General features: G+C 38.9%; 1 protein-coding gene across 2 annotated transcripts; it reads right to left on the bottom strand.

Annotated features, from left to right (window-relative positions):
- Nucleotides 1-2,758: 2,758 nt before the first annotated feature.
- LOC149048169 (uncharacterized) lies at nt 2,759-14,760 on the bottom strand. Of its 2 annotated transcripts, XM_089201656.1 has the most exons (7): nt 14,191-14,760; nt 11,490-12,104; nt 10,634-11,011; nt 7,760-7,982; nt 5,771-6,121; nt 3,747-5,314; nt 2,759-3,550 (listed from the first exon to the last, which is right to left on the bottom strand). In XM_089201656.1, exons 2-7 carry the CDS (start codon nt 11,946-11,948, stop codon nt 3,353-3,355), a joined length of 3,177 nt encoding a protein of 1,058 aa, XP_089057782.1. In that variant the 5' UTR covers nt 11,949-12,104; nt 14,191-14,760; the 3' UTR covers nt 2,759-3,352. The 2 variants fall into 2 exon arrangements, with proteins under 2 accessions (XP_089057782.1, XP_089057781.1); XM_089201655.1 differs by lacking the exon at nt 14,191-14,760 and having other exon boundaries at nt 5,771-6,058; nt 11,490-12,099.

The raw sequence follows: 14,760 nt of genomic DNA, 5'->3' as shown, positions 1-14,760 counted from the left end.
TTAGGGCGCTGTATATCATTCTCTTTGTAACTTCACTTCATTCGCTGAGTGTCCAGCATAGACGATTGACGACTTCGTAAAAGGATTAACCTATTTTTCCAGGAGTGGTGTAAAACGAAAATGCACGGCGACGTCAAATAGCCGACAGTGACAAGTGAAGATACGCCGGTCAGAGCGGGAAAGTGGTAGAGGAACTTTAAAGCTATGATGAAAGACCTGGCTTCCTTGTAGTCGGCTTCGCAGCCAATTTTGGGTGAAATGGCCGAGAAAAGGACCAACTTGCCCTGCCCTTTAGAAAGTCGGGATCTCGAGTGCATTTGAGTGGGAGACAATTCAGAGAATATTGTGTGCAAGTTGCCACGGGCAGACCCATCAGGGTCCGTTCTGGGCGCGAAATACTCTTTTGAGTGTTTGAGTGATAAAAACTGTTATGAAAGTTCCACTCCCACGAATACCGTCAAACACTTCGAATAACTTCATAGCAAATATACCATTTATTTGTCTAATTGACAGCCTCTTAACAGCACTCTCCTTCCTTTACGCCCATCCTTTACAATCACAATTAAAGTTGACCGGAGCTTGGATTCAAGATCGCCAAGGACCTCTCCAAGACAATGATTTCACCGTAAGAAAGCCTACGCCCACTAAGAAGGGGTGCAGGGAAGAGAGATCAGAACACAGCTGTTCGAAGGTTGGATCACGCTATCCACTTGCTAAATCTCTTTATCGACTTGTTCCGCAATCGGGAATGAAATTTACTTCAGAAACGTTTGATTAACTTCAGCCACGAAAAGTGACTCTTTAAAACAAATGATTATGATAACATGCCCTGCTTACTACAAACTATTGTTAATCAGCTCTATTGAAAGGTAACGCGATCCTTCCATAGTTTTACTCATAAGAGAGACACCTTTCAAGGCGGTATAGTCGTCTCACTTTTACAGCCTTTCAAAGTTTGGCCCTCAATCAATAATGGGTCGGTTTCGGAACCTCGAACTCTCCATGTATTCTGCAACGATGTTTCTGTTGGCTCGCTTGCGGCACTAGGTGCCACGAAAATGCGAGGGATTTCACGCAACCGCTGGAAAAATACGATACGACATGGAGTTGAAATTAAGGTAGGTCTTAATCTATCTTCCTTTTTCATTTTCTAGTTTGAGTTATACTCAATGGTTGGATCACGATACAAAACTTATTCGCTTTTGTTACTACAGCACTACCGTGTTAGCAGTGATACTGCGCTATACCTTGGTAGATTTAAATATTTAACAACATTAAATACGGATCTTCAGTTTTTTTGTGCTCGCAGGTCAGCTATCCTCGCAACAAAGCTACACATAGTGTATGGTAGTCATATCCCATAAAATTTCACATTTTTGGCGATAGAGATAATTATAACAAATTTAATATATACTAAAATAAATTTTTTTATCGCTGCAGGAATAAGCGAGTTGAAATCATCTTTTTGGGTTATATTATCTCACGGTTTTAGTATGTGGTAACAACTATTCCCTCAATGTTGGTGACAAATTTACATAACAAATTTTCTTCATTCTGATTGGTTGGGAGATATGCAGTTTTCAGGTAACACAATGCGAAAGAGAGGTACTTCTGTGTAGAAAATTGCTAATTCGGCGCAAAAAAGGTAACAAACAAGCCGTATTTTGAACCTACTCTCAGCTCAAAACCTGATTTCCTGTACGAAATATAAGCTAATCAGTTTACTATCTGGTGAAACAGAGAATTAACTCTGAAGTGTAAATTAAAGTGCTATTTAAACCCATGAATAACCCACAGGGCGTTAGCCCTAATAAAGGGAAACAGGGAACCACACGAGGCAAAGAAAAAATCTTTTGACCTCGGTGGGAATCGAACCCACGACCTCCGGATTAGATCTACCGTTACTTAGATCTACCGTTACCGTTAATTCTCTGTTTCACCATTTGTGTTCCCAGTGCTACGCGGCACAACATTCATATGTACCCTTACTTTCTCTTCGCCGCGATTTACTATCCTAAATCGTCCCCGACTTTCTCTGTGCGACCTCGTAGCTCAGTCGGCAGAGTAACGGTAGATCTAATCCGGAGGTCGTGGGTTCGATTCCCACCGAGGTCAAAAGATTTTTTCTTTGCCTCGTGTGGTTCCCTGTTTCCCTTTATTAGGGCTAACGCCCTGTGGGTTATTCATGGGTTTAAATAGCACTTTAATTTACACTTCAGAGTTAATTCTCTGTTTCACCATTTGTGTTCCCAGTGCTACGCGGCACAACATTCAGTTTACTATCTGATCTGTTATTCTGCAAGCACTCCTTCCATCATTGTTCCACAAAACGGTCCTGTACTTAAGTTTTTTTCGTTCTTGTTTTCGTTTTTGATTGAGTTAGTTTGTCTTTTTGCATGGCCTACAAAAAAGTTAAAAAACCATACCAATATAAATCTATAAGGTAATTTCGTATTATCAACTGAGTTGATAACGTAACTTGGCCACAGTGAAAAGTTTAAAAGCTGACGTTTAGAGCGTCAGCCCCTTGTCAAAGCGATTGACGAAGGGCTAATGCTCGAAACGTCAGCTCTTAAACTCTTGACGGTATCAACTCAATTGATAACACTAAATTACCTTGTTATACTATCTCACCGACGCAGCACCACGGTTTTTTCAGTAACTTACCCCCTCTATTCAATATAAATCTATGTTTACCACGTCTACACTTCAAAACAATAAAGAGAAAATGTTCCGTTCCGTTTACAAAGTATTTCTCTTTCATCTATGTTCACCAAAACAAAATCGTATTACGGTGAACCTTATAATCTCTCTCTTTTTCACCTTATACATATTGTCTCGTAGCTCAAAACAGCCGATGTGAAATCGACCTGTGTACCGCATTTCGCACAAAGACCAATTATCCTGTGCGCTCTGGTGACCGCATCAACGTCTTGCGCGTACCAGTATAGGCATGCGGAATGTCAATGGGCGCAGAGCACATCCAAATGGACTATTTTCACAATTTAAGGCTTTTCAACAAAACACATCATGACGACCACTATTTTGAATTGTTTCATGGACTAAAGAAATTCGAACTAAAAGTACTTCTTTCTAAATTTCTCTAACGATTCAAACTATCTATCTAGCTATCTTTTCTCACATTTTGCTGATACAGTACCAAATTGTTGATAAAAGCTATCCTCATCTATAATTGCATTTTATCATGAACGACTTCTCTATATCATCATAATAAAATAATACCGATCGTGTCTGAAGACTTACTAACTAACTTACCGAACAAATTATTTCTGAGGAAATACCTTTACGCTTTATATTTAATTGTACACAACCAATAGTATCAAAAATTGTCTCACGTTGGCTGTTCAAGTTCATCGATTATTTCCTCCATACACGGTCTCTCCTCAGGCTCTGTTTGCAAGCATCCCCGGATGAGAGCTCGAATCACACGGTTTGTTACAAGTGCAACTTGCTGTTCACGCTTTTCAGGATCTGGCATTTCCTGGATCGACATCTCACAAAGAAGAACACCAAAACTGTAAACATCAACCTGAATATCGAAAACAACTTACAGTAAATTCAATGATATTAACCACAATATCGCCAATCAACTCGGTGGTATTGATAATGTCGATCACAATGTGATAATGACCGCAACCTTGCGTTAAGTGAATAAAATTTGAGGATACACACCATTGACAAAGGGTCATTGTGGAGAAAAAAAACAAATATTAAATCAAACATACCTTAACGGTTTGGTTTTTAGTGACTGCTTCAGGTGCACTGTAAATTGGTGCTCCAGGTGCAACTGTCATGGTGTGTCGCATGAAATTGGCTGTGCCATAATCTGAAACCTTGGCTCGCCATTGGTCACCTTGTCGCCATAGCAACACATTTGCACTGCTGATGTCCCGGTGAATGATGGGAGATGGTTGCTTCTGGTGAAGATAGTTTAATGCTCGAGCCACATCCAGGGAAATAACGAACAATTCAGTAGCGGAAAGCGGTCGCTTTAACAGTGCTCGTAAACTTGTTTCCATCAGCTCTGTGACAAACAAAGGACTTCCTTCGTCATTTGTGGCCCCCACGAACTGCAACAAACATGGGTGACGACATCTTGAAGCTATGTTCATTTCTCGCACAAACAAACTGCGGTTGTGATTGGAAAGAATCAACTCATGGATTTGTTTCACAGCTACGACACAGCCACAATACTTTCCTTCCACAACATGTCCCCAGCCTCCCCTTCCGAGGCATTTATCTGTCACGTGAATTTGATCGCGTGAAATGACCCAGTCAGGTGACTCCTGCCGTTGACGTGCATTTAACGCTAATTGTTGAGCTGTCGAGAGAGTCATTTCGAGTTCAGTTAACTGATTTTTTAAACCAGCAATTTCTTCATCTTTTCCCTGTAGTTGCTCTTGGATATTGGTCAATTGCTGTGTCGCCTCTCTAATTTGTACGTCTGAATTCACTAAATGTTCATGTAACTGTCTTCGTAAGTTTGTCACTTGTTCCTCTACTTCCCGGATTTGTGTCTCTGAGTTAACTAACTGATCATGCTTCTCTTGTAGCTGTCCTTGAGCGTTTGTCAGCTGTTCCTCCATCTTTTTCACTTGTGCTTCGGAGTTCACTAACTGATAATGCTTCTCTTGTAACTGTCCTTGAGCGTTTGTTAGCTGTTCCTCCATCTTTTTCACTTGTGCTTTGGAGTTCACTAACTGATCATGCTTCTCTTGTAACTTTCCTTGAGCGTTTGTTAGCTGTTCCTCCATCTTTTTCACTGGTGCTTTGGAGTTCACTAACTGATCATGCTTCTCTTGTAACTGTCCTTGAGCGTTTGTTAGCTGTTCCTCCATCTTTTTCACTTGTGCTTTGGAGTTCACTAACTGATCATGCTTCTCTTGTAACTTTCCTTGAGCGTTTGTTAGCTGTTCCTCCATCTTTTTCACTTGTGCTTTGGAGTTCACTAACTGATCATGCTTCTCTTGTAACTGTCCTTGAGCGTTTGTCAGCTGTTCCTCCATCTGTTTCACTTGTGCTTCGGGGTTCACAGGCTGATCATGCTTCTCCTGCAGTCGTTCGTGTTCGTCTGCCAACCGTTGCTCCATCTCCCGCAACTGTCTCTGTAATCTGTCACCTTGTTCCTGCTTTTCCGACTCTTTCTTTTCCAGTTGTGCTCGTAATTGAGTCAACTGCTGCTCCATCTCTCTCAATCGTTCGAGTAAATTCTTTTCTTCTTCGTCATTTTCTCTCGGTTTCTCTTGCAAGCTCGGCAGCTGACCTTCCATGTCTCGTGATTGCCGTTGCTTTTCTGGAGGGGAATGAAACATAAATGACAAAATGGGAAACCTCTAAATGCAGAGAACCCACACACAACACAGGGTGTTCCTACAAGTTGATACATACTGCCAGACTCCTTTCAAGGGGATATCGTCACAAAAAGGTTGAAAGAGTCTAGCAACTGTATCTTTTACAACTCACTGATCTTATAATCAATTCACTCTCATGAATTTCCTCCGTTCCCTAGAGTTTCCATCGTAGTGACAGGAAATGATGTCTAGGGAGAAATCTGATGGACAATTTCTACATTACAGAGCGAAAAATATTCTTGTCCCGACAGTAAAAGACATTTCACTCACACTCACTAGATGAACATGGATGAAAGTGCTAGTTTAGAGTAGGTATTTTACACAAGATGCATGTACTTGGAAGATGCCTGCCTGATGTTATGTTGCTTGTAAAGAACCACTTTATGTTTGAAACTTACCAAGAGTTTTTCGTCTTCTATTCTCGGGGTCACTACTCGCCAAACCGAGGTGAACCGTCCTTTCCCAAGTTTGACCACAACTGACCAGAGGAGTGTCTTTGAAAGGAGCATCATTAAAGTGAAAATCTTCGGTACTGTCTCTCCTTTCTGCATCGTGTGTGATGACAGCATTATCTTGATTGTCACTGAGCAGGTTTTTAAACTCATACTTCCTGAGCATCTGACGTCGTTTCTCTATAAATTTCTGTCGATTGGTTTTGCTGGATTCTTCAGCTGCCATCATGAGTTCTGTTTCAGCAAAGGTCATTAAAGTTGCTCTTCTTAGTTTTTTGACAGATTCCGTACTAGTAACTAAGATGAAGATACAAAATGAATCCACCATGTTTTCCTCACCACAATGCTTCAAGCTATGTTCTATGCACTACTACAATAAAAGTACCCCCAGATGCCTTTCCAATTTCAAAACTTGTCTGACAATTAAACCATCGCAAACCATTCATACAAATAATTCTACCTGCAAAAGACCTGAGAATTAAGAAAAAAATGCACTTTACGACATGTCACCATGCATCTAAAACTTAAGTGTTTCAAAAGGTTCAAGGTAAAACTGATGCTCAAATTGAATAGGCTTCTTTTTTTAAGTCTCAACATTTAAATGCTTTAAGCTTATGGGAAATGAGTGAAAGGGGAATCGGTTCACAGATTATGATTGCTTCTACTCCAGAAGAATTCAATGAATTAGTTCGTCTTAGTTTTTTTGGCACATTCATTGCATGCATCTCAAGAAAAGGAAACAATAAAGTAAAATAATGTACGATTTTTACGTTTTTTTTTTCAAGCTATTTTAGACTCTTACTCAAATTGGTCACAACAATAGGGTTATGTTTGAATGCTGTTCAAATTTCACAAATAATTTGACAACACTTCTGCCTGTGACAGTCCAGAAATTCGTGAACTGCACTGCACCTTATCATGACATCATTCAGAAACTTAGTTCTCAGTGTTAGAAAGGCTGGTTCACACCAGTGCGCGATCGTCGTAATCGCAACAACAATTATAAGCGTAGTCACCAGTGTTACGACCTTGTGTGAATCAATAAACCGCAGGCTTTTTCAAAGATTAAACATGGCGACTGAATTAACATGAGCGTTTGCTTTCCTTTCTTCTTTAAAGGTTCATTTTTCATTTGAAGTCGTTAAAGGGACGTATAAAAGAAAAGAGGAAAACAGATTCCCATGCTTGTCTTTTAAAGTTTTCATCTTTAAAATCCCAGCACGATTCATCGTTAAGACCTGGATATTTTTGAGACTCTGTAACTAAAAAAATCAAGGTTGCGCAAAATGGAATGAAACGGATGGTGTATGACTACTTATCACGGAAGTCTACATGAACCCACGAATTGAAAATAAAAGCCGGGTTTTTGTAAAAATTTTGTACCTTACACGTCCCCACATAGATCAATGATCTCTTCGGAAAGAAAAAAGGTATGCAAATATCCAACTTTAGAGGAATTTGCAACACTTTTTTCGGCTCTGCATCTCACACAACAACAACAAAGATCAAGGCCGCGCAAAACAACATGCCCTTTGAGGGACCTGGTAGAGTGTTGGTCAATCCCAGTATTCATTCTGACCCCAGTAATAGCAAAGTTGCAAATCAATCTATCACAAACCATTCATACAAATAATTTTACTTGCAAAAGATCTAAAAATTCAGAGGAAAAAAAGCACTCGAGGACACCATGTCACCATACAACTAAAGCTTCAGTGTTTTAAAATGTCCAAGAAACAAACATTAAAAGTTTCAATCTGCTACCCCACTATTTTTTAATTGGAAGAACAATTTCTCAACATCTGAATATTTTCTGGGAATCGAGTGAAAGAGACATCAGTTCACAGATTGTGATTTTCTGCTTCATAATGCATGGTGTGCTTGACTAGGTGAACCAAAAATTTATAAAACAACTGAGATATCAAATCATTTGTCTACCTGATGGTAAATTACCACAGCTCATTGATCTTGCATACATTTCGTCTTCATGAATTTGCTCCCGCTTTCCCTGAGCTTCTTGTCCTGCAGCTTCTCCAAAATAACCATCAAAGTCCTTCTCTGGTATGACAGTTTCCAATGGTACAAATAATGCAAAATCCCTCTTACAAACAAACTTTTGAGAGCCACGTCTTTTACCACAACCAAATCCCAATCTTTCATCCTAAATAAAAATGTGACAGACGGACACAACAACTTTTAAAACACTAATTCGCCAATTACAGTGTAGATGTTTTTCTTACAACCAGTTTAAACTCTATTACCCAGCTTGTATATGCACTTTTAGTTTCAGTAGGTTCGCTTAAAAAAATCTGCAATAAGAAAACAAAACAAAATCGGACCTAATTTTAAAGAAGTAACGCTCGAATTATATTCCAATCAAAACTAGCTACGTCCCAATCAGTTTCTTTTAAATTATGCCTTCGGAACGTAAAATGAAAATTTTTAATTCTTTGTCAACTCTGCTCATCATTGATACATGAGCTGACGAAGAACGTTGCAGTTACCAGTTTCCCTCTGCAGTTTAATGCTGGACAACCTAACCACAGGCAGATCACCCAACAGGTCGACCACGTGGTAGGGAAAACTTCTTACAGGAGTGAAAGATAACATTTACAGCATTTTTGTCCAAAAACCTCATTTAAAGTGAAACGAAATGTTAATGCACTTAATTGTTTGCCTCGAATTGACTAATCAGAGTTTGGTAGTTCTAGGCTAACAACGCTATACTAACGTGTACCAACATTTCGTTTTATATTATTAAAGCTTTTTAGACAAAGATACGGTGTTTGGTTTAATATTTCAGTCCTTTACGCATTCCTTTAAATTAAAAAAGTTTATCCTTCCTGTCGCACCAATAAGTGGTCTGCCTGTGGCCTAAACCCGTGACTTCTATCGCAGATGAAGACAGAACACCTCCTTTGTTTTTAAATTTAAAATAACAATTTTTCTCTTCCTCTCCCCCTTTGTATTCTTTTTTTATTCACGCACGGCGCGCGTGATTTTACAAATGAGCCAATCAAGTCAAAGAACTCTAACCTTGACATTGGAAAATTAACTAGAACATTTTTCAAGTACTTTTTCACTTTTTGCTCTTCTGGCGAAGGTTGAAAAGATCAGCAAGTTACATTTACTTTCTTCGTCGACTGCGATAAGAAATGACTGTTTCTGCGCTTTTAAAAGTTCTCTACGAATTACATCTTGTGCTTAAACGTTGTTTTCTTTCTATAATTACATGTTTACCTATCAGTATGGAATTAGTTTTCTCTAATGAAAAGCTTCCAGTAAACAACCTAAATTTTATGACATAATCCTCCCCCACATGAAATATATTAGTCAATTTTCCACGCACTTCTCACGTGCTTAGATGTTTTCTACCAATCAAATTCGCTTTCCACCACCTTAGACTTCACCCTGTAATGTCTTAATTTTTTGTAAACTACCCGCCAATACTTTATCACGTATTCCACACGCACTAGGCAAAGTCCAGAAAGGCAACAACCAAATGAGGAACGTTGTTATGCCTACGTGAAAACCTTTGAAATATGATACAATAGGCCATTTTACAGTTGTGTACTTAGTTGCCAAGCCTTTGATTTGGAGTGAGGCTGAAGGTGACCTTGTTGTGTTAGAGACCAGAATCTAGTTAGCATGATAACAAATTAATTTGCATTTCAAAAGAAGCAAGGTTTGTATCATAACAAGGTCACCCTTAGCCTCACTCCTGTTCAAAGGCTTGGCAACCAAGTACACAACTGTAAAATGGACTATTCTCTTCGTCTATTGTATTTTCACTTTTTTGAAGAACGGAGGCCACAAAATATCTCTGGTTTGAGGCTATTGGAGATAAAATATAGTTTTGGTTTGCTTCCCACGGCAAAATTATGTGAAAAAATATTTTTAGGCAACTAGCTGTAACCAAATAATGTTGATTTGTCTCTCACGAAGGAACAGCACTAAGCCTTGTCTTAGCTTTCCAGCTGGCCACAATGTTTGGTTTCGTCACTAAACGTGGAAGAGGGCGTGTTGCATGACGAGACCAAACAACGACTGTAGAGGAGAGTACGGGAGGCGTGGCACCAATACAATTTATTTTTGCCTACAATTATTCAGATATAAACGGCAATAGACCGTAATATACGTATGTCTGAGTTTATTTCATATATTTTTTGAACGATATTTTTCATTGAAATCTTTTGAAGGTGAAAGCTGTTTTTCTTTTGCAAAAATGCAAACGTCAGTTACTCAATGTTACTCGACCCATCCGAAACCTACACCCTACACCCTACACCCTACACCCTTCACCCTTCACCCTAGACCCTAGACCCTAGACCCTACACCCTTCACCCTACACCCTACACCCTACACCCTACACCCTTCACCCTACACCCTACACCCTACACCCTACACCCTTCACCCTACATCCTACACCCTACACCCTACACCCTTCACCCTACATCCTACACCCTACACCCTACACCCTTCACCCTACACCCTACACCCTACACCCTACACCCTTCACCCTACACCCTACATCCTACACCCTACACCCTACACCCTACACCCTACACCCTTCACCCTACACCCTACACCCTACACCCTACACCCTACACCTTACACCCTACACCTATCAATCATTTCTTTTCTTTCTTTTATTTCCTCTTTGCAGAAACTATAGACCCATTTTCACGCACGAAAATGCAACGGGAAAACGAAACTAATCATTCAGTTTAATCTCCTCTGATAGCTGGATAACAGTTTATTAAATACAAAGCTTAATCACATTTGGTTAAACAAGCATGTTCATGAACTTACCAGTTCTAATCCTACAATTGTACGAAAATTTCTAGTTGAATCCTCTTCCTCACCAATATATCGCACAGTTCCCCTGGCTGGACTATCCTCAATAACTGTCACAACTCTTTCATTAATCTTAAGCACTCCACGAATTCCTTGAAATGGCCTTTGCTCGTGTTTTCCCTTCCAAAATGACGATATAGAATCCTGAAGACTTGATTTAAGTTCAGCCTGAATGTTTTCGTCTTGTCCTGCAATTTTTGAAGATTTCAAGTCATCTTCATGTTCTCTAGGTGTCAATTTGTCCAGTCCAACAAAAACCCCACAGTCTGGCTCACAGACAAAGTATCGCTTGTTTCTAAATGTTCCATTGCATGTTCCTGACCCTGGATGTTTCTAGATATATTAAACCACAGATCATAATCATTAATTTAAAGAGTATTGTCATCATGACTTTCATCAGTATCATCATCATCATCACCATGGGTGCCATCGCAATCAATAAAAATGTTATCCCATACACACTGTTCAGAATCCAGTGTGTAACATACATGTACACCATACCAAGCAGGATTTTAAAATCTTAACAGAGAGCATGACATTATTCTTAATTGGAGATGACATATTGCACATGACCATTTGAAGGGCAAGTTTTTCTATTACATACTATTGAATGAATCATTTAAATCTCCCCTTCAGTCTAAGGGTCTCCTAGGAAGATAGACATTGAGGACATTGAAATACTCGGGAGGTGTAAAAGCAAGCTTAACTCAGTATTACGTGGTACCTTAGTTGTGTTGCTATCTGTACAAAATGTACATAATGTAAATTGTTACAGCCAGCAACACGACTTAACTAGTGCATGAGTACTTACAATGAGTTCAACTCCAAACCAAGTTCCCAGATTGGGCGGTAATACACCTTTATACCAAACAGTACCAGGCAAAATCTGTGTGATTCCTTCCACTTCAACCCAAACATCACTTCCAATTGACAATTGTTGGCCAAATGTCATATGTTTCCTATCTATATATGCTTTGTATCTTCCTTCAGGTGAAGTAATTGCTAAAAGCAAGTTAGTTTCTTCCTCAGATAGTCGAGCCATATCCTTCATTGGACACTCAAGACATAATGATTTACATTCAATTCCAACAAGAGCTACTTTAGTTAAGTCTGCAGGCTGTTCAGCCTCTGGAAGAGCTTCTGATAACTCACCTCGTAAAACACTGATTTGTTTAGACTTTGTCGTAAAGCCCAGTGTCCACATGTTTTTTTCAACTACATGTCCGAAACAATCCCTTAGAATAATAAAGTTCATACTGGGTACTTCCATTTTGTCTTTTTTCCCAATTTTTGAAGATTTCAAGTCATCTTCATCATCTCTAGGTGTCAATTTGTCCAGTCCAACAAAAATCCCACAGTCTGGCTCACAGGTAAAGTATCGCTTGTTTCTAAATGTTCCATCGCACGTTCCTGACCCTGGATGTTCCTAGATATGTTAAACCACAGATCATAATCATTATTATTGAAGATTACTGTCATCATTAACCATCATCAGGACTTTCATCATTATCATCATCATTATCATTCCCATGGGTGCCACTGTAATCAATGAGAATTTTATCCCCTACTGACTGTTCAGTATCCAGAGTGCAACATACATGTACACCATACCATCAAGAAAGTAGGATTTTAAAATCTTAACAGTAAACATGACATATTCTTAAATAGAGATGACACCTTGCACATAACTGTTTGAAAGGCAAGTTTTACAATGACATATTGTTTGTGAACTTTACTAGTGACTTCATGACAGTTATGAAGTAGAAAAAAAATCCAAGTTGTGGGCAAAAAATAGCTCATTGAATTCTTGAGATGCTCATTCTAAATAATAGTCAGTTTCTTTCCACTAGATCTTACTACTATGAATCTAAGAATTTCCTTTCAACTACATGTAGCTGCTCCTTGCTGCTAATCAATATACAAAACTTCATAGTGCAGTGATAATAAGATACTTGGGTTTGATGGAGAAAATTGTCTTTGCCTTAAAATTTAACACTCACTTGTTTCAATCAAAACACTTGTCATTTTGAAACTTAGAGAAATTATTGTTCAAACTGGGGTGATAGTTGTCTTAGTAGATGCAAATTGTTTGCAATTGTATGTCACCCTCCTCTTTTAAAACAAGAGGAGATTTTAACTGAATAGATGCCAAAACAGTTCAAACAACTGTTGGAACTTTTTCAACAGTCACTTAAGCTACTTGAGAAGGTATGCAGGGTGTGAAATTAATTTTTTTTTCTGATAGCCACTTGGCTCCTGAATTCTTCAAAGTGGTGGCCAATTCAAAAAAGTTGGTTGCCATTTTGAACGACAAACAAAACCTTTTTTTTACGCTGTCATCGTTCTAGAAATTAAGTTAGGGAAAAGATCTTTAACGTGCTACAAAGTGGACACTAGGATGGATGATATGCAATGTTTAAGCTTACCTAAATCCTAGATGGCATCTAGTTATTGATTGAGATGCATGTGCTGTGTTTTGGAAACAAACTTAACGAGGAAGTTTGCCGCGGATTTGTCTTTGCAAATCTTTTTAATTCACTATATCTCTAGTTAAGGTTATGATGAAACATTCTAGTTGCCAATTTGGCGACTAATTTTCAGGATTTGGTCACCAAAGTGAAAAATTTAGTCACATTGGCGCCTGTATTAGGCGCAATTTCATGCCATGGTATGCTAGTTTGAATTGCTACTTTGAATTGCTAAGAATCTGCAAGCAAACAGAATTCGGTTTGAAATCTAAAACCTGTGGTTATGAGTTTTTCTAAAGCAGGTCACAAATGTTACCTCAGGAAAGTGACAAGGTTGTCCTAGATGAAACTGTTTTTATAGTTTGCTGTATTAATGAAGTGTGTTGAAAGTAAACAAAATTGTGAATTTTCCAAGTAAGGTGATGTTAATTATCACTTTCCTGGCTTTGATGAGCAGAATCTCCTTGAAAGGTCACAAATTAAAGGTTAAGAAACTATTTTTGAGATTTGTGAAAGTCCCAGCTCTGTAAAAGAAGGTGGAAGACAGCTTCAAAAATTCACTTAAGAGCAGGGTGACAGTTTCCATGCTAATTGGCAAAGCTTAACACAATAAGACTTTTCTATGGGGTTGTTTTGGTTCTTTATAAAAGCACAAACAACGGAATCAACAACATTATTTACTGTGAAGTTAGAAATCCTGGAAAGGAAGCCCATGTAAAATGAAGTTGTTGATACTGGTAAATCAAGAGAGGTGAATTTTCAAAACTATACACAGGTGCATCAAAGCTTAAATCCCTTCAGTCTAAGAGTCTTCTTGGAAGGTAGACATCGAAGACAAGATTCTAGAAGTTGAAATCAACTTTAGTAAGTCTGAGCAGGTTAACTGAAATACTGATGAGAAGTTAAGAACTCAGTTTAACTCGGTGTGAAATGTTGTCTCCATGATAATTTCGTAAAATCTGTGTTGTTGCTATCTGTAGAAAATTTTCATAACGTAAATTGTTACATCCAACAACACGACTTCACTAGTGAACGAGTACTTACAATGAGTTCAACTCCAAACCAAGTTCCCAGACTGGGCGGTAATTTACCTATGTACCAGGCAAAACCTTTGAAACTTCTTTCACTTCAACGAAACAGCACTTCCGGGTAACAATTGTCGTCCAAATGTCAGACGTTTCCTATCTAAATACGTTAGGTATCTTCTTTCAGCTGAAGTAATTGCTAAAAGCAAGTTGGTGTCTTCCTCAGATAGTCGAGCCATATCCTCCGTAGGACATTCAAGACGTAATGATTTACGTTCAATTCCAACAACAGCAACTTTAGTTGAGTCTGTAGGCTGTTCAGCCTCAGGAACACCTTCTAATAGCTCGCCTTGCAAAACTTGCATTGGTGTAGACTTCGTCGTAAGGCCGAGCGACAACATGTTTTTTTCAACCGAGAGTTCGACACAACCGCGTAGAAGAATATACTTTATACTGGGTTCTTCCATTTCGTGCTGAGCATACAGGAACGATGATTCCACTTTTTCTGTAAACAAACCATGCATTGCTCGCGACGAAAAGGGAGAGGGAGTTATTACACCACGTTCGAGTAGCGGGGGAAGAAGAAATG

This window comes from Pocillopora damicornis, chromosome 3 (genome assembly GCF_964200805.1).
Source record: "Pocillopora damicornis chromosome 3, jaPocDami1.2, whole genome shotgun sequence".
NCBI lineage: Eukaryota > Metazoa > Cnidaria > Anthozoa > Scleractinia > Pocilloporidae > Pocillopora > Pocillopora damicornis.
The sequence above is the reverse complement of the archived record's forward strand: the minus strand, read 5'-3'. Positions and strand labels throughout refer to the sequence as shown.